Source organism: Micrasema longulum, unplaced genomic scaffold (assembly GCF_059751315.1).
Source record: "Micrasema longulum isolate JH-2025_06_02 unplaced genomic scaffold, ASM5975131v1 h1tg000136l, whole genome shotgun sequence".
NCBI lineage: Eukaryota > Metazoa > Arthropoda > Insecta > Trichoptera > Brachycentridae > Micrasema > Micrasema longulum.
In genome coordinates, this window is record NW_028277342.1 from 840462 (window position 1) to 861933 (window position 21472).

The following is a 21472-nucleotide window of genomic DNA, read 5'->3' on the forward strand; positions in this document are numbered from 1 at the left end:
AGTTTCTGCATAGTTTTAATAGTGTTTAAGTGAATCCGTGTTATAGGAGAGATACCTGTAACCACGAATTCCAGCATAAGAGAGTACTTCAATATACAACGAATTGAAGTACTCTCTTATGCTGGAGATGGTTCAGAAGAAATTTCTGAGGTATCTTTACTTAGGGGAGTGCGGATATTATCCGTGGTTGTATCCGTCTGACTTCATACTGGGAATGCTTGGCTACAATAGTTTGCAGAAAAGTGGAAATGCATACTTGCTTATGTATTTTTTTTCGATTGATCCGTGGTATTACGATCAACAAAGGTGTAACGGAGAGTATTTTCCTTTATGTTCATAATGACTACCTTAGACATAGACAGCTTAAGCTGTTTTATCTTCCTGCTTGCAAAACCAACATGCCGATGGTAATGCCAGTAGGAAGAGCAATGTCTTTACTCAACCGTATCTCTTCGAATATCGACATCTTTCATATTAGTGAAAAAAAGTACAGAGAGTTTGTAAAATAAATAAATTAAAATTGAAATAAATTCTTATTCTCCACGGATACGGGGACAAATTTAATGTTTTAATTTATATGTTGAAGTTTTTAAACGTGTGCACATTGTCCTCGTAAGCTTATCATGAAGCTAACTACAAAACGGCTTACCGCTTCCTTATTACTCTTCTAAGTGACTGTTTCAACTTTTTACAAGATTTTTGTTTTGACGAAAAAAAATTGTTTTAAAAGAATACAGCAAAGAACGAAATTTCAAAGTTGTGTCTGTAAATTATCTTTCAGTATAAACAGATTTTTACTTCGCCACCGAGCATAGAGTATGGTGAAATTAATTAAGGGTAAATTTTCGTTACGCTTTTTGCTTTCGCCTTCATACCCTTTATACGGCGCGCTGTCGTTAGTTGAAATTGGTTTTGAAATTTAAAATTGAATTCGCTCTAAAACTTAGTGTTTCGATTTTATTTAGTTACGTTATTTTTATTTTATTACAAGTTATGTTTTCTATTAATTTTATGTTGGTTTTATAAATACTCGTTTCCCTATCCTTGAACTGCCTTGGCGGTTCAATTGTAGCAGAACAGGATAATTTTTGTTACATGGAAAGTAAGGTTACCAATCTTACGCTTCCGGTGCTCGTCAAGAAACAATGAAATATTTGAGTTACGAACCACTTATAAACTAATATTTTACGTCTAATCTGCTGGGAATCAAAACAAAAAATCTCAAGCATAGTTGGTGAACGCGCCAACCTCTTCACTGCAAGGCGGAATTATTTTTCCTCGATTTTCTTTTCTTGTTTTTTTTATTTATTTATTTAGGCATCCGGTTTAAGGCCGGGCAATAAAAGCTAGTAACTATAGTCCTTAAAATATTGCTTGATTAGAATGACAGCTGTCAAACTAATTTCATTAGTGATGGGAAATTATTGATCACTGATCAAATCGATTTTATCAGTTATTTCATGCAATCATGAAACTCTGTTATCGAAAATTAATATAAAAAACGCAAGTGTGTATTACTATTGTGTGTTTAAGACAATTATTGACCAAAAAATGAGACATTTATACTTTTTTTATGGACAACATCGAATAAATTATTTTTTATAATAAAATAAATAAAACAACTTTGTCTTTAACCACTAATTTTTATTTTTCACCTACCGGTTTCAAAGCAAACAAGCTTTAAGGTTTACGTAACTAATGAATTGATTCCTTTTTATTTTATTTCTATCATGTTCACTAAATACTACACGTGGACCCAATAAATCAAGTGGTTTTTTTCTTACACGGGTGGTAATCTGATATCATTATTTTCGAAGTCAGACAGAAGAGGACTCAAAGAAAAATCGTTTATTTGGTTATTAATTATTGTTTTCTTATTATGAATCGCTTTTTTAATTTCTAAGATTTCTAAGCTGTCTAATTTTAATATTTTATTTTCAACATGAAGTACTTTTAATCCAGTGTCTTTATTGAAGTTATGATTATTTTATATCAGATGATTTGCGAATTCAGAAAAATTAATATTATTTAAGCATCTTAAGTGTTCATCTTAAGATAATTTTTGATAATCATTGTTCAATAAGTCTGCTTATATTCACTACACATTTTCACATACATACAATACTCACACACCCATACACATATAACACACACCCTCACATAATATATTATATCACCCTCACCCACATGTACAATACTAAAAGTGATTCACTAAAACAAGTACTCAGCATAAATATTATTGTGTTATAGTAAAAGTTATCCTCAAAATGTAATTGAGACACATTATCAGTAAATATATATATATATATATATTTCAGAGAAAAATAAAATAAAATAAAATTTACTCCTCGTAGCGTTAAATTAACTAATAGGGTCTTTCCACGTTTTTTCTTAATTATTAATTTTAAAAAAAGGTAAGAATTAAGATGGTAACGGTTATTATTTTTTTTTCCGTGCGACACGCCATCGGATAAATTTTCTACAACCGTTTAAAATACGCGTATTTTGAATTACCTGTAAATGAGACGTTTCGCACACTAAGGAACAAACGGCGCAATTTACGTACCGCGCCTTACTCGTACGCAACATTTGTTAGAAGCGTAGTCGGCGAGCATGACTCGTGACGTCAAATTGACGTGACGCCAACTCGAACCGTTTTGAATGTACTTGTTTTTAAAGCCGAAAATTATGAGTGATTTTTTTTCATGCATTTTAATCATTAGAATCGTAAAAATCCGCTCCTAATATTTAACATATTTTCAACGTTATTCTTAAATATCCTATTGTTTGCAATTTGAATGATTTCTATTGTTTTTGTTATTTTCACGAATTATTTACCCTTTATATCGTCTTTCAAATTTATTATTATATTTTAATATTATTATTTTGTACATTGCTTAATATGTTAATAAGTTTTTTCATTTATATATAGAAGAGTCCCGACTTAACACGGAATTTTCTTACAAGTCGGGACATAAAATTATAATTGTGCTCTATGATAGAATTGTGTAAATAAAAAATAAAACTATAACCCGAAATATTAATCCCTTAAATTAGTTCTAATTTTCCAACGATATTTATGTCTTGTTTCAAATTCTTTCTTTAGCGGCAACTAATCTTAACGTTTGAAAGAAAACTATTTTATTAATTTATGTTTTTTCTGTTCTAGACCGTGAATCCGTACCAAGCGTGTCCTATGGGCGCGCATCCCTTAAGGCGGGTTCTCCCGCCCCGCTAAACCAGCAAGGGTCACTTGACCTTCTAGGCTCTTTCGATACTTCAGTGCATCAGGTAAGACTCTTCAAAATAGTTCACGTTTTTTCTATGTGTTTACGGAAAGCATTGTACTATGCAAATTATTATTATTTGGCTCCACAACAGCCCAGGAGACTATTAAAGTGGCGAGTTAGAAACAGAACACAGTTAGTCCGCCATTTAACGTAAACCAATGTTTTATTATTTTGTATGTATCACAATGTATATTGTAGTGTATAAAGGTCTATGATATAGTTTAACATAATATTTACCATGATATCTGCATCGGGTTGTGGTCCTGTGGCTAGTGTTGCGGACTCACGGATAGCAAGGTCGAAGGTTCGAACCGCACTCTACCCCAACTTGATTCCCATGTTTTAATACTGGGTTATTTCCAACTCGTTGAAAATGCCCCTTAATTATTAAATATTTATGTAAATCATAAGAATGCAAACATGTGTTTTTGTCTACTTAAAAACTAAAATTATAAATTATATATATATATTTTTTAAATTTAGCGTTGAATTTAACAGTTCGTCATTTAACTATGTTTACTTTTGTTTTGTTATTTTTTAATTTATGACATTGTATTTTATGGTTGATAAAGATTTATTAAAGAGCTAAAAGACGAGTAATACTTCAATCCACAAATTTAGAACATCCAATTACCGGTTTCATCGTTTTTGCGGCATCTTCGAGACTTTTATTTCTATAATAAATTGCAATTAACTTCCATCAAGAATTTTCATAAAAAATTTAAATTTTTTACGAAAGATTTATTATTGTTATTTTTATTATAATAATAATAGTTATTATTATCTTTCATTGGCAAACTCGTTCGTGACGCGCCTCGTCGTGTATTCATTTTCGCAGCGTTCCGCGTGTGAACTGCGGTCGTATTGTTGTATTGTTTTATTTATTTTATTAAGAGGAAGAGTCGAAAACTGGCAACCCCAACATGGTATAGTTCTACCTCTCTCGGTAGGCTGTTCAACTGACCAATCATCCTTCCCACAGGCACCATCAACGGTAAATTTGTCTTGCATTCACGAAGAACAAATGGTCTGTGTTGCCTAGCTCTTAAATAATTGCTCGGTACATATAATTTTATGCGCATCAAAATGTTGGAATTATAAATTAACCCGTTCGGAAGTTTAAAGACCATCATAAGCAAGATATTGGTATTGTCCGCGTGAGAACCCTGTCTAACATAGAGGTGTGTAGTTCGCGAACGACCCTGTCCTACTGACAAGGTCAGAAACATTGAACTAGAGACATGTTTCTTTCATCTCGGTCAGTTAGTTCGCGAACGAAAAGAGCGCCGAACTAAATGGCTCTTTGTGTCATTTGGATCTTTCATATCTTCGTTTTCATAGTTTGTTCGCTCGAGTTTATTAGATTATATATTTTTCTGTTCAGTATAAATAATTACGGAAACAATTTAATTAATTTATTTATTTATTAATTCATTATAAAAAACATTCACTAACCTAATAATGGCTTTTTAGGCTGTGCCCGTGTTAAACCATAATAATCAACATTTAAAAAAATAAAGTAACTTAAAATAAATAGTGATTAAAATATATCAATTTCAGAAAAACAGTCCAATTGGACGATATAACATTAAAAAATAATTACAAGTGAAACAATGTAAATGATTACAACCTTATTGTGGAATAACTTATTAGGTCAGTTATTCATTTTGTGCTAGAGGCCGAATAATGTTCTTTAAATTTTTTTATTTGTGTATATTTTTTTTCATTTGCCTTAGTTTATTTAAAATATATGTATTATACCTGCACACGTTATAAACATAAAAAACTAATTTTAAAAAATGTAAACCCTCTAAGGGATTTAAAAAATTTATTGTATAAGTAAATAAAAAAAAAAAAACCTAGCATGAAATATAACTTTCTGTAATGTATAATATAACGTTTTTTTTGTAAACAAAAAAAATTATCTGTTTTCTACAGGTTTGTGATATTATAATATCTAAAGAACAATATTTTCAAATCTATAAAGAAAACCATGCCAAACCAGCCAAAGGTTTAGAATCGTTTGTTTTATTCACCGCTCGTACGCATTTGGCTCAAGCGAACGAAATAACGAAACGAGCTAGAGATATGAAAGACACGAAAGTTATGGAGACACAAACGATACGATGATGTGAAAGATGCGGAGATACGATGACCTAAATGAGCCGAATGAGCAAAAGACACATTCGTTCGATTGATCTACTTAAAAGATACGGTCACTTTGGTGTGCAGATCAAGTGACACGTATCCTCTCGGTGACAGGGTCTTACCCACGTATAGGCCTAACCGAGTTGCACACTTTAAACCCACGGTCAGCGGAGATACGACATCGAGAAATGACAAGACATCAGAACATCCCTTGTTATTATCTCGCAATTTCATACAAATTAGAGACGAAGAAAATATTAAACGATCGGTCGATTTGACTATTCGTATTAATTAAGTTTTTGAATATTTTTAAAATAGAGGTATTGCACGTCAACCTTCGAAATCGCTTAATTTCCTCACACCTTTTGTAATTCACGCAAATCACCAATTACAGGTAAATAATAGATATTCTTTCCCCGACTTGTTTTCGTTATGTATGCCTGATATAGGGCACGCAATAACAATGTTCCAACTCCACAATTAAAATGCGCCCCCTGGCTATAACTGCTATAATGTTCATTTATTATTTTAATTCTCTTTTATTATTTTCAAACAATCATCTCTTATGGAAGACGATTAACATGGAATTTTTAAAATTTGTATGTACCAACTTGTAAAAACAAAAATATTATATCTTTAATTAATTTATTAGATAAACGTGTGGGGACCAAAGAGTTGTTGTCTATGGCCACATTGCCCAATGGACCTATATAAGGGCGCGTAACACGACACTCGCCCTTTTCTGTCTTCACCAGTATTCAAATTCACTCTAAAATAATATTTGTGTAATCTTTGTATTTTCCTGTGTAATAAACCAAAAAATTGTAAGTAACTTCAATTATTTTATTTATTTATTCCTTGAGGTTAATCCATTAAATCCATTCAACCATAATATGTTTTACATGAGCTAACAAATAGTTACTATCAAGTAGAGTATTATAATAAATCCTCTACAAAATGGTGACCCCGACGTGTGAAATTTTGCGTTTATTGCACACGAAAATACAAAGATTACACAAATAATATTTTAGAGTGAATTTGAATACTGGTGAAGACAGAGAAGGGCGAGTGACGTGTTACGCGCCCTTATATAGGTCCATTGGGCACTGTGGCCATAGACAACAACTCTCTAGTCCCCACAAACGTGTAAAACTTACGATCTCAGTATTCATTTAGATACGTTTAATTGCACGTTGAATTTTTACGGTAAATTCCTTCATGTACCTAGTTTATGATTTAGGAAAGTATTTAATACTCTAATTCTTTACTTAATTTATTAATTAATACTTATTTTGGATTTTTTTGACGAAATCTATCTTTTAATATTATTTGCGAATGACTATGTTTTTCTGAATTAATAAAAACATGCATCTAAGCTTTCTTTTTTTGTTATTAAATGAAATGTAAATTTTAGTAAAACTAACGGAAGACATTTTTGAGATTTTTTTGTACATGTCTGTGTATTTCTTGAGTTTTACTGAAGAGTTTTAGTTGGTACTTATTTTCTGTTAATTTTCTTTTTACAGCTTTACTGCTTTTAGGTAGAATGGGTGCTGTAGTTGTTGGACATGCTACAGTAATTGAACATTCTAAATCTAATGGTTAAAAATAAATAAATGTACTGCGTTCATTTGAAGAAAAAAACCAAAAAATGCTCTTTTATTATGCTGACAAATTCTTACGTGTAGTTATTTTTGACCATTAGGTTTTGAGAATCCAATTACTTTAGCACCCAAACTATTAACACTTACATTGATAAAATACAGGAACACAAACAACACACATTTAACGAAATAGAGTGTTTATCAATAAAAAAAATGTAGTTGAAAGGCACAGTGGAAAGATGTTTATTTACGTTTTATATAGATGCCATCAAAGTGGTATAAAATGTCTAAAATATTTTAGTACTTAACATATTAAATAGTTCACTAGTGACCTAGACTTTTGGGTATGTCTGAATTATATTTAGTGGACTTGGTCCAAAGTTATTCTTTGTCCTCACATACCCCGCAGGACGAGACAGGATAATGTTTTATGTATGACGTAGCACGTGACTACCGCGTGGCGCACGCTTGTGTACAAGACAAGAATGTTATTACGGAATTCCTCCGGCCTTGTACCGGGGCCGCTACCCGCTACATCTACCTCCCACCTGCCCGTAATGTCACCCGGGGGGGGGGTGCACGTGTTATGGCCAGGGGTTCCGGCTATTTTTATGTGAACATACGGGATCAGATAATATCGAAGAGAGGTATCGATTGCGTTATGGATGAAATTGATACTTTAGAACTATACTCTTCTCTCCTGTGCAGTAAATCAGGTGAAAGTGCGGTAAAAATATGTACCACCTCTTTTTCGCCCGCGACTCGCCTATCCCAAGCGAATGATTGCTCGCTTCAATAAGTAAATAGAGAAAGTGTTCTTTTTTCACGAGTGCATTTGTCACTGACGTTTTTTGTCCATTTGGGGTAAAATTTCGAGTGGTCGCGCACGATATAATAATAATAAATACGCACGCCTCTAGGGTTCACTTTTTTTGAACAAAAATAATAATTGCATGAAAATAGGAACAAATTGATAATATTGGCTTAAGTTACACTGAGGGACGAACTCAAGAGAGCGACACCATCTCTCGCTCAACCTTGGAGTCTGGTGCATATAGGCCTCCTCTGATGACAGCAGGCGCTGTCTGACTCCAGTTACCCGGTGCCTCATTATTCCAGCAAAACGCTTCCTTCTGCAAACATATTGGATGCACTGAAAAACCGATAACTCTTAAATATAATACAATATGCGTCGTTGTACTGCACTCAAAGGAATTGCTTAGAACTTTGCAATTTGTCCATATTTGCGTGTATACAGATTAGTGCAGAAAGAGTTGAATATATATGATAATATATATAATCTTCTAGCTTTCATATTAGACACTACTCTAATACTTCGCCTTTGTTATTCTATGTCGCCATCATCTGTAAGACTGTCGGTAATTAAATTTCGAAGGCAGTTTTGACCTGGCGAGTGTGTTTTTTGCTTTGGATTCTTAGTGTTGCTTACGGTAGCACAGAAATCGTAAAATTCTTCTTTCATTTTCAATATTAAATTAAAAATTTAATATTTTTATCGTTATGTTTTTTAATTAGTATTTCAATTACGTGCCAGCAACGCGTTTTCTACCCCCATAGAGAGCATTCAGAATCGTACTGCTGATCTTGAAATTTTGGTATTAGCATTTCAAGAGTCTTGATATTGAAAATATCTCGAGACTTGAAATTTTTAGAGTCAAGTCTCGAATGGAAGCCATAGTGCGAATCCTGGCACCCTATTAAAACGAAAAACACTTATCTTCTGAGTTTTGTGAGTAAATAGTTGAAAAGAATATTAGGTATAGTGTTATAGTGGACGAAATAAAGTATCTCGGGGTCTACTTGGCTAGATATTTGAATTTCAAAACACATTCTCAATATATAACAAAAAAAGTTCATAAAAAATTTCATTTATCGGAAGATTGCGAAATGTAATCGATATAAAAAGTAGTATTCTTAAATATAAAACAATAATATGTCCACACATAAAATACTGTTCTTCCATTATTTTTTTATGTAATGAAGGAGAAATTAAAAATATACAATTTTTTCCAAATAAGGCGATGAGGATTATACTCAAAAGAAATATCTATTCTAATGTAGAAAGAATGCACAAAGAAATTGGCTTGCTCACAGTAAAGCAACAAATTAAATATAATGCAGCAATTTTATACATAAAATAATTAAGAAGATGAATAAAATAAAAACAACCATAAAATTTAACCAACAATGTCATACATATAAAACAAGGGGTAAAAAAAGATAAGATTACCAATGAGAAGAAAAACAGAATCTCAAAACTCATTGTACAAGGGATTGAGGCTGAACAATGAGTTTCCTGAAGAAATAAAGAAAATAGAAAATATCGGAATATTTTAAATTAATTTGAAAAAATATGTTATTGAGAAATTTTGATAATTTTTAAAAATATTATTAAAAGTTTATATTAGTCCTTAAGATGTTATGAACTCACTTAATAAAGCATAAATAAAAAAATATAATAAGTGGTTCGATTTCGAGCGTCTTGAGGGTGCGGTAGTGGACCTGGCTTGGACACGTGTTGCGGATGCCCGAGCAGATCCCTAACCCGAGTTTTCTCTTCTTCACACCTGCGGGCCTCTGCCGTCCAAGAAGACCGTCGATGATGATTTTTCGGCTGTATTCGTCAGAATCGAAAGACGCAGGGTTGACGTGGGAGGAGACAAGAGTGCTGGAGGTGTCTGATGATGTCCACATGCTACTTAGTAGCAGATGTGAAGAAGAAGAAATCAAATGAAAACATTCCTTCCGGTCCGTATTTAGCGTATTCACCCTACTTCAATAAGACACTACTACGTTAATACAAAATTCGTTCCGCTAGGAAGCGTAAATACCTCTTAAGTGATACATATTAAGACGTATTTCTTGATTAAATTATTATTTGCTTTGTTGAGCTAAACGATAATAATATTGTGAGGAGACCAGAAGTAGGGAAGTCGTGGGGGAAATGGGACAAATATGGGACACGTAATTCGGAGAGTGACGGCTCAGTAACGGCGGTTGCATATTACGAAATGTCCACAAAAGCTTAATTGAAAACCCTTGTTTTATTGTTATTTCTTTTTCTGAATCGCATATACAATGCTTTCAAATATTATTATAATAATGTAAACCGTCTCTTCACATAACTTTGTTAATTTTTAAAATTAAATTATTTTTAAATATTTATTTGACAAAATACTTTGTGTTACTTTTTAAAAACGATTTATTTAAAAGTAACAATGCGATAATTTAATTTTCGTTTAAACGAAAAGACAAACCTACAAATAATTACATAATCCTGTTTCAGTTCAAACTTTGGAGAAAGTAAAAATACTGCAGTGTTTTTTTTTAGGTTTCTTTATTAAAAAAAGATTCAACGTATTTAAATGGATTTATAAAATTTATTAAAGTAGAAATAATAGTTTAAGTACATAAAATACAACGTTTTAATTATAATTAGTCTTTTTCACTTTATAATATTCTAAGGCGGTGATCATCACAACAGAAACCAAAATAATTAACTTTTTTCATATAAAAGAGTAAATAAATAGTGTGCCTGATTTCTCGTTTTTTTTAAATTTTATTTCGTTGGTTATTTTTTTCGTGTTTCTTGTAGGTACTGGATTTTTATATTTCTAAAAATCCTTTTCGACTTTGTGGTATGACATTTTACATTAATTTGCGTACAACTTTGTACAAATAACTTTGATTTTTTGTCGTACGTCGACCGGTTTCGTTTCATTCCTTGTTTTATTATTTCAGTATTTTTTACTACTACTACCATCACACCATTTTCCCGTAGGCGTAAGCGGAGAGATTGGACTGCCACACACGTCTATCCTGGCATACATTTCTAGCTTCTTCCACATACATACATTTACTCATACATGCCCTTCGGTTCAACTTAAGATTTTGGTTTATCTTATTATACCACGTCTTCCTTGGTCATCCTGATTCCGCGTTACCGTTCATTCTCGCCATTTTAATATTTTATAATATGAATTGTTAGTGGTTAGTCTTGATGATGCGGCAGTAATCTCGAAACAGGTCTACGCATATATTAAAAAAGGTCTATACAAATTTATAAACAAATATTATGTCTTGATTTATTTATTTATTAATATACACGGCACGCAGTGCCTTTGATCTTAAAAAGATACGTATTGAAAATAATATAAACACTTATTATGTGAAAAACTTTATTTGAAAAGTATTATGTTACATAATTTTTTTTGATTGTAAAAAAATAACATTTAAAATGCGCGTCTTAAAACATACTTTTTTGTCTTATACTTAGTTTCAATAATATAGTCTTATTTTATCTTATTTTATTTTATTTTATTATATTTTATCTCTAATTTAAATATATTTATATTTTCGACACTTGACCCGTGTGCAATATTTACACACATGTCTACCCTCATTCCAATATAACACCCACTCACCCACCCTCTCACTCACTTACGCTCACACAAACACACTAGTATGTATTGTACGTGTATTTAATGTATTTCTGTGGATATCTGTCATTGGTTTTATTCTCTGTATATTTTATTTGTTATATTTTTGTTACATGTTGTTTTGTTACTGTTGATATCCCCAATAAATAAAAAAATTTAAAAAAACTGTTTTAAACACAACAGTTTTGTATAAAGAACATATTTAGATATAAAAAAATAATTAAACAATGTGTGCAGATAAAATTTTAAAAGGAAAAGAATTTATATATTTTTTTTATAAGGTACAAAATATAGGTACATATATTGAATACAATAATATTCTTTTGTCTCAAAAAAAATAATAAAAAAAATAGTTATAGTAATAATAACATTTAAAGTAATTTAAAAAATAAGTATACATGTAAATATGGTACACAATAGTACCCATACAAAAGTAAACATATAAAACACTATAATCTAAAAAAATAATATTTTATTTATGTAGGGTTATTATTTTTTTCTTTTATTTTATTCATTTAAATGTGTTTCATTTGTGTACCCACGTATTTTATCACTTATATTTCAAAATACTATGGGAAATTTAAAAAAAATCAAATAACATGATCCTTTACTACGATAACATTGATGTGTCTTCCGACCTTTAAAACTATCCATATTCCAGTATCGTTTTAAATGACAATCTTATCAAGTTTTTTGCAAATAAAATTTAAATTCCTGGTTGTAGCAATTCACACAAGCATAATGATAAAATCAACTTTGGTTTGATAAAGCCAGGGAAACCCTACCACGATAATCTCTCGAAGTCAGAGCACTTCAAAGGAATCAATATGCACTGGCATCCTTGTCCATTTACCCCCTTTTAATTCAATCAAGTGCTTATTATTTTATTCAGTGAATGTAAATCTATTGTTTTACCTAAATATATAACTAAAACACATCTCTTTACATTGCATGTCGTTACTAAATTATGCCATTGATAAATAAAAACAGTATTATTTAAATAGGATATAGACAGGCGCCGTGGTGCAGTTGGTGGACGGCCAACTGTGAAACTGGCCATTTGCAAGAAAAAAATCACAGATTTTTTTTTTGGGTGTTGTACCTCCTTCCATATCCCCTCTATCTCCCTTGCTGACAGGCCTCTAAATAGAGGTGTAGTAGGTTAATTCTCATTTTAAAGGTTTCAGCTTTTAAACTTCATAAATATCAATAGGTGGAAAAATTTAAGGAATATAGATGTTTAAATATAGGCAGACTGGTAAATGGTACACAATGTGTAAAGTGGCCATTTAAACCGGCCAATGACAGGTCAAAAGCCCTATAGATTCCCAGACTTCTATATTTCCTTCTCTAAAATGTTCTTCATCTTTGGTGTATATTAATCGTGTGTATTTAAAAAAAAAAAATATGTAATGAAAAACATTGTTGACAAAATAAAATATAAAATAACAAATGGTTTGTACGTACATAATTTATAATAACGTTTCTACCTCATAAATCGAGTAAAAACACGTGTTTAATAAATGTAATAATATTGTTATATATTTTAATATAAAACAAAAAGAATTTTTATCTAAATATTTTTTTCAAAGCACTTGGATTATTTTGACGTAAATTATTTTAACATAATACAACAGAGATGAAAAACATTTAGAGAAGGGTAATATAAAAGTCCAGGCATCCACAGGGCTTATGACCTGTCATTGGCTAGTTTAAGTGGCCACCTTACACACTGTGTAACATTCACCATTCTGCCTATATTTTAATGAAGTTAGTGGCCACTTAAACCAGCCAATGACAGGTCACAAGCCCAGTAGATGCCTGGACTTTTATAATGCCTTCTGTAAATGTTCTTCATCTCTGTTGTATTACCTATGTTAATATTAACAGCCCCCTAGGGGGTTGAATCCAGTCCTTGTCTACAAATATTTGGACAAATTTAAACAAAACATTGTTGTTAAATTAGGTTGTTAATAATTCGTCGTCCATCTTTCAAAAAGGCGTATTTCGTTTTTTGTCGAAATTGAGCTATGACTATTTTTATAACAATTAAGTTATATTTATGAAATAAATGGACATCATACTGTCTTAAAATAATTTTAAAAACCCAGCAAAATACAGCAAGATATTTTAAAACTATTTTTTAAATTTCCAAAAAAGTCTTAAAAAGTCATCTAAAAAATTACCGAATTCGGGATACGCCTTTTTGAAAGATGGACGACGAATTATGTCCTGTATTTAAATGGCCTTTCTAAAAAAAATATTTACTTACTAACTTTGCTCTACATTCTTTTGAAAAATTTCGTGTCTGAAAATATAATCTGTTACAATCCGACTAGACTGGACTCCGACTGTAAAAAAGAATAGGGAAAGCCATTGTGAACAATATTTGTTGCAGCTAAGATGTTAACTTTTAAGTAAAAATCGTCATATTATTTGTTATTTGTATTCGTCAAAATAGATTGTTGAGTGTGTATGCAGTTAATTGGTAGAATTCCATATTAAATTTGGTAAGGTATCCAAAATATAATAATATTTTATTTTGGATATCTAATCAAATTTTAAATTAGATTGCGCCCACAATTATGTCTTGTGAATTATAAGTTCTTTAATGAGTTTGTTTCTTTGTGTTTTTTTATTGATATTTTATCTATTTTTATTATTGTTTTATTCAGATTCGGGATTGGCTGAGAGTTGAAGAAGACATGTTGCGACAGCAAACAGTATTAGTAGGCGATGTGGACGAGATTTTACAACACATTGACAAACAGAAGGTAATATTATTTTTCTATGATGCCGTACCAGATTACTATGTAACTGACAAATGTTTAGGAGTTATACGTGTATAGCGATATATTTTTTGAGTTTGTTTTAACGAATATTACGTCGAAAAAGTCATAAATAACTTCTCAACTCAAAACGGACAAAATGGGTAGCAAGAATGATGCTCATTTCAATGCAATCTGGCCATTTTTGTACGATTATATTTATTCCCAACAAAAAACGCAGGTTTTTTTTTGTTTATATCTCATTTATTTACTGAAATGTTTAGTTAAATCATCTGTTTTAAAAGTAATTTTGAAAAACTGTTATCCGTGTACCGCATACTTTTCAATTTTCCTGACATCTGTTGACAGCGCGAGAAAGCTTTTATCCTTTGCATTTCTGACCTCCTTCACCGATTTAGCAGTAGAACACACTTCCGCAAAATTTGTATAGATGGTGCTCTACATTTAGGAAATTCGACTGAAAATGATAAATTGATTACATTTGCTTTTACTGCCTTTCAAAACGATGGCAATTTACATTGATAAAATGAAATAAATTTGAAATAATGAAAAATCACTTCAGTTCACGTGATGTGCATGCGGAATATTTTAAACTCATTAAAACCCTTAAAAGTAATATATATAAATTTCAATAATAAAATAACGTATTTAGTTTAGTTCCGCTTTTTAAAAAATATTTTTTACCAGTGACTGGGTTTTGATGTACCTACATCGTCAGTTTATTCAGTTACTTTGTGACAAAAACAAAGAACAGAGATTTCTGGGCTTAAAGTTTTGAACACCTGTACAATAGGGAAATATAACTTTTAAAAAACATTTTATAAGTAATAAAATTTTATGAAAAAGTAAAAGAAATATTTTTTGTTACTTATTAGTAGCGTAAAAAATATATTTAAATTTGTAATTTTGGATTTCCGTGAAAACGGGCATTCCATTGGGCACGCCCCTAATACGTCACGATTCATGCTTATTTGTTCCCGACCATTCAAATTTGTTTAGAACATTGTCACGAATCTTGACGTCACAACTATCAAGGCCAAATATGTCGCGTTTTTCTAGTGACGTATTTAAAAAAAAAATACTTCATGAATAAAATGTATGAAATCATTTCTCTTTACAATATCCTTATTGATTTTTAAAATACAATCAATCATTATAAATCCATTTCATATATTTCTAGCGGTATTCGTAGTATATGATATTTCCCTATAATTGATAATATAACTCCTTCATTTGCTTGCAAATCGGTTTTATGCTACTGTACTTATAAAATCTTCATTTATAGAAAAAAGTACATATTTTCAAATTTGCGACAAAACTCCATTCGTTTATCTTCAATTATAATTAAAATACCTCATCCTGGGGAGTATTTTATAGACAGTGGACTATACGGTTGAAGAAAGGGAAGGTTTCGCTTTCCACTAACCTGCTGATATTGAGGCATGACGTAGAACCTGGTGTAAAAGCTGGCGGCCATGCGACGCTGGCACAGCTGGTGTTTAGAGATGGCGGTCTAGGTAGACGCTGGCACAGCTCGATATTAACAATTTGTTGGGAGCACTTTACTTGCTTAGTGTTCGTTTGGTATAACGTTTTTTCCGGCACTCGCACATAGGATTATTGTTACGTGGAGTGCGTTAGGAAATGGGAAGGATGGGTAAGTAGATATTAATTTGGATGAGAGTTGGTCCAAAGTATGATAAAATGTGGCCATTTTTACTAAACTAAATCTTTTTCTTCTTGTTTTAGATATTGGTATATCTATCTTTAAAACCTTAGCGGCTTAAAAATATATTACTTGTCTAAGATTTGGACTAAAAATATGTTTATTTTTAGACATTTCAGAAGCAAATTGATTTTTCTGGATTATTGTCCATTAATCTAAATTGCTGCAAAATAAATATATAACAACATTATTTTTAACCACTTATTTTTTTTTCTTCTACCGACCAGTTTCAAAGCTGCCCAAGCTTCTTTATTAAGATATACTTAACTAATTAATTTTATTATTTTTTATTTTTTACAGTGATTTCGAAATAACGATACGTACGGAGCTAATAAGTCGAGTCTTTTTGTCTATGAATAACTACAAAGTTAGTACTTCAAATATAGATTTTATACTAGATTTCTTCTTATTTGTTGATTGTATACTGTGACCAGATGATTTCAGATAATAAGCTATTATAAGCCTTATAAATTATTGATTAAATTCTTAACATTTAATTTCACAATAAATTCCTTTGAATTTTTATTCGAATTCAATCGAAGGTCTTTTGTCATTTAACTGCGCTGTGTAAGTTATCTATAAAAATAACGTAGGGTTATCGTGGGCTAAAATAGGAAAGCCTGTCGCAGGTGGTTAAAAGTATTTTATAGTCCGGCCTTAGAAATGCACCCATGTTATTGCAATGTTATTTTAGTTGAAAATTGTTTTTATACCATTATTTAAATTAAATTAACACTTGTATTTATGGGCATTTGCAACAGCTTTCATAAATTTTACGGAAATTTAGTGTAATATTCTTCGCACGTCATGTGTTGCAAGTTGTTTTGAGTTAATAATAAAACTCTCTGAAAATCTGTTTCTTTCCTACGTCCACTCAGAAGTCATTAGTTAAAAAAGTGCTTTACATTTCCGTCGTGTTGTGTGGTTCGATTAAAAAAGGGTATTGAAAAATCTTCGGTAATTCGGAAAATCAAGTTCTGTCACTGCACGCCATTAAGAAAATGGCTCATTGCTGTTCAGCACGTTTTTCGTAAAAGTAGGCTTGCATCGGTTGAAAGCAGTTTTCAGTAGGCATGGCAAAAATCCGGTCTCGAATATAATCCATGCGGAGTCCCGTCTAAGTTCCTCAAATCAATTATTCTGTAATGTCCTGCTGGTAAAACAACTTTGTGACTACAAATTGATTGTTGATCACTTTCTGAATCCGGAATGTAAAAAAAGAGTTTCCCACACTACCAACACTAGATTAAAAACTAAGGATTCCCTCGTCATTCCGTGAATTTCAAATAACTTTGGAGAACGAACATTGAATTGCGTTATGTTCAATGATCTCCCGCAAAATATCATTAACGTGAAAAGTCTTCAACTGAAAAAAAAGAACTGAAGAAATATCTGCTTCATATTTGTGTCTGTTAAATGTTAATAAATAAATATCTATAACATAAACGTGCGTAAAATAAACCTGTATTATAAAAAAACTGTCTCACTTAAAAGTCTTTAGACTAAGTGAATAAATCATTGTTATCTGTGTTTAAAAATATCAAATAAACAATGTTCTGCAGCACTGAATCTGAAATGTGTTCATATGGTAACCCTAACCTCGACACGGTACAAATCCATTACACAAATTTCTACACAAATTACATCAACCCTAACGATGGACTCTGCGATGCGATCCAAAACTTAATATGCTTGCTCAAATAATAATCAGAACTCTCTTTCATTGTGTTGAATGGTGCGTGTTTTCATATTATTAGCTTAAAGAAATAAAGTTATAAGGTATAATTTTTCTAGCATATTTATTACACCACCTTTAATTACATGCCTAACCTTGCCTTTCAGTTTTAATTAACCTACTAAAATAATTACTTGATTTGTTGAGTAACGTTTCACAAATTTTCAAGTTTTCTTAACTTTCGAAATTTCAATCTAAATTTGAAATTTTCGTTTTCCATTAATGTTTTTATTTTTGAACATATTTTCTCATAAAATTGATAAAACTCAAATTCAGTGTATCATTTTCAAAAATTACACGTAACCATTTTTAAAATACTGAAATGACGGTATAAAAATGATCAATTATTATATTATTAGACAACTAACAAACCATCACGCCGTTTCCCCGTAGGGGTAGGCAGAGAGGATAGAACGCTATATCACTCTGTCTTTGCATACATACCTCGCTTCCTCTACATTCGTACTACTTCTCATGCACGCACGCCGATGTGATGTACATGTCTTTCTCGGTTTTCCTTGTTTTGTGCATCCATCAACATTCGCATCTTAGATCCTTGTAGCCGTTCTTTCGCTGTCCATTTGCTCCAACATGCGTCCACATGTCCAAACCAACGCAGCACCCCTTTCTGGATTCTGTCGATAATGCATGTCCCAGCCTTACACAGTTCACGGATCTCGACATTTGTGCACCTATCATACATCGCTTTACCACACATTTGCCTGAGGGATCGCATTTCGACAGCAGTTAACCTACTTTCATCACCATTTTTCCAATTCCATACTTCGCACCCATACATTAGAGTTAGCACTAGAACTCCATTGTGAACCGCTAGTTTTGCAATAAACTTTTATAAGTACATATTAAAATTTAACTTCGCCGCGCCGGTTACACGGTTACAATAATGTCAATACAATTGTCTTATTTTTCTTATTTATATTCTTATTCGCAACAAATGAATAAAAACAGTATAAAAGGATTTTGTTACACTAAGTCCTTAGTTGTATGTCAAATTATTTTGTGTTATTAAACGCATATACGTTTTTCTGTGACCAGGCCGATGAAGAACACAGTAAAGTTTAGTGTATAAACGTGTTGCGAAGTGTTTTCGACTCAATGGCTGCTCTCGAATAAAAATCCTGTGTAAGGAAATCACGCGTACACGTAACATTAAAAGTTACTGGAAGACTATTTTTGATATTAAAAAAGGTTAATATTAATACAAAAATATTTGTTAATAAGAGTAAAAATATAAATATGCTTCACATTAACAAAAGATGCTGTTTAAATCTGGGTAATGCGTACATCTCATTTTTCAACTTTTAATGAATAATGAATTGAAAAAAAAACTAATTTAAGTAATGTGGTTAATTTGTAAGCGGTTTTGGCATTTATCTTAGGTTAATTTAAGAATTTTTCATCACTTTTCTTTTCCATAGAAAATCTTATAATTAAAAAAGGCGAGATAAATTACTTTCTTTCTTTGCGTTTTCGCTTAATGCGTTCAAGAATAAAAGACACAATGAAACAATATAAGAATTATGTAAATTTATTTAATTTAAGGAATACTCATTGCAATTCTTTCGTATTCATTTTAGTTTTTGTACATATTTGTTCGTCGCGTCGTTTATTAAAGATTTTTGATTAAATTATAGTTTTAAACTCTAGGTAGGTACACGGTTTTTTCCCTTCATAAGGGCCTTATACCAAAACATGATAACATCGGCCACAGACAAGTTACATGCATTTCCAAAAAAATATAATAAGGACATAACAGCAAAAAAGGAAAAAGACGAATAAAGTTAATGATGTATATTTTTTTTCTTTATTCAGATAACCAACAGCTAAATTTATCATATTTTGATGTATAAAAAACAAATCAAATTAACATATTACAGGTTTTCACAAGAAGCACACCAGTAAGTTAAAATATATTCTCAAACATAACATAAATAATAATCTAAATCCAAATGTATTAAACAAAAACTCCACATATACTTCGTAAGAAAACGCCGCACGCCGTAAGGATTAATCGCAAATAGATCTATGTTTAATGATACATTATTTTACCTAAATAAATATTAAAAGGTCGCCTTGCAATGTACGCAATATGAATTTTGCATATAATTAGATTAAATAAGAGGAATCTGAAAAGGAAGAGTATTATATAAAAACCTGATAGTGCCTATTGAACAGATAGTAAATACTTATGGTTAAATCTTCTTCTTCTTCACGTGTCATTTCGGGTCCCCTCGACCTTAACGCCCACTTGGCAGAAAGCTCACCTATCCTGAGCAGTGCGAAAAAGCTGCTCCCCAGTTCTAATCCTGGTTCATGCTCGGATGTTTCGAAGCCAGGAAAGCTGTTTTCTCCCGACCCCTCTACGTCCCTCCATTTTCTCCTTCATGATAAGCTGAAGTATGTCATATTTACAAATCACGTTTACATGATTTTTTACGGAGCTTAACGATGGGGAATATTTCTCTATTCTTATCGTAGAGCCATCTACGTAATACTTCATTGTTGGTTATCATGTCGGTCGAAGATATTCTTAACATCATTCGGTGGGTCAACATTTCAAATGCCTTCAGGCGGTTTATAGTATTTACTTTAAGAGTCCACGCCTTTACACCGTACAGTAAAACAGACCATGTATAATATTTAACCATTCGTTGTCTCAGCTGTAGGTTTAAATCATCTTCGAAAAGAAGATTTTTCATTTTGTTAAATGCTGTTCGGGCTGCTTATATTCTGTACTCTGTACTTCTGTACTCTGTATTCTGTACTGTAAGTTAAATATATTTACAGTTAAATATCTATATTTAACTCTTCTCAAGTATTCATTTATTTACTTACGTCCCTAACAAAATTTAAAAGTGGCCTGTTTATTGTTAATTACTGGCATCCTTTAGTAGTTTTCTTTTTTTTTCTGCGTATGTTGGTCGGCATTACACAGAAAAGTTAGTTTTTATTTTGACAGCGGGCTTATGATTATGAATTCGTCCCGTCCTTCTAAATGATATTTGAAGCATGTTTTAAATATATATTATATTAAATTGGACGAAAATAAGTTTTGTTATATAAAGGCCCTAATAAAGGGAAAAAAATGTGTATTTCACTAAAATAAAACTTGATTTTTATTTAAAGTTTTTTATTTATATTTATTGGCTAAGTCTTGCTAACGGTTTCGATCATTCCAAAAACCCCCTTTTTTATTTAAATAGAAAAAGCTATTTTTTTGGGGTAATAACTGCGAAATTGTACAAATATAATATACTTCGTTATCAGGTTGCTAACCGATAAAGGCAAAATTTACCCAACGATAATTAAAACGTATTAAGTTTGTATTACAAAATAAATCATTTTAAGACTAAAAATTGAGAGTTTACAAATAGGTCTAAACAATTTTACGCAATCATAAAATTGTAATACTTTTTATTCGTATGTGTAACTAACTATTTCTCTCTCTCTCTCTCCTCTTTTACGCTAATTTTTTCGCTTATATTCCTTCTCTCGCTTCTGAATTCATCTAGTTAACGGTCGCACTGAATTTTCCCTCCCGTTTTAAAACTCAATTAACATTTTGAACAGGATTCAACTACCAATAACAGCGAACTCGCACACGTGACTTTCATTTCGTCAATTCAAAAACTATCGGACTTTTACTGACACCTTTCAATTGAATATCAGTTTATAATACAGTAGAACTCCGTGGGAAAA

General features: G+C 31.4%; 1 protein-coding gene across 3 annotated transcripts in view; it reads left to right on the forward strand.

Annotated features, from left to right (window-relative positions):
• The window catches only part of LOC148284270 (dystrophin-like), a 404658-nt gene that overhangs the window by 348360 nt on the left and 34826 nt on the right, over positions 1-21472 (forward strand). For all 3 annotated transcript variants that reach the window (XM_088242412.1, XM_088242414.1, XM_088242413.1), the window contains 2 exons: positions 3170-3291; positions 14178-14276. In XM_088242412.1, coding sequence (XP_088098538.1) covers positions 3170-3291; positions 14178-14276 — 221 coding nt within the window. The remainder of the gene's footprint in view (positions 1-3169; positions 3292-14177; positions 14277-21472) is intronic.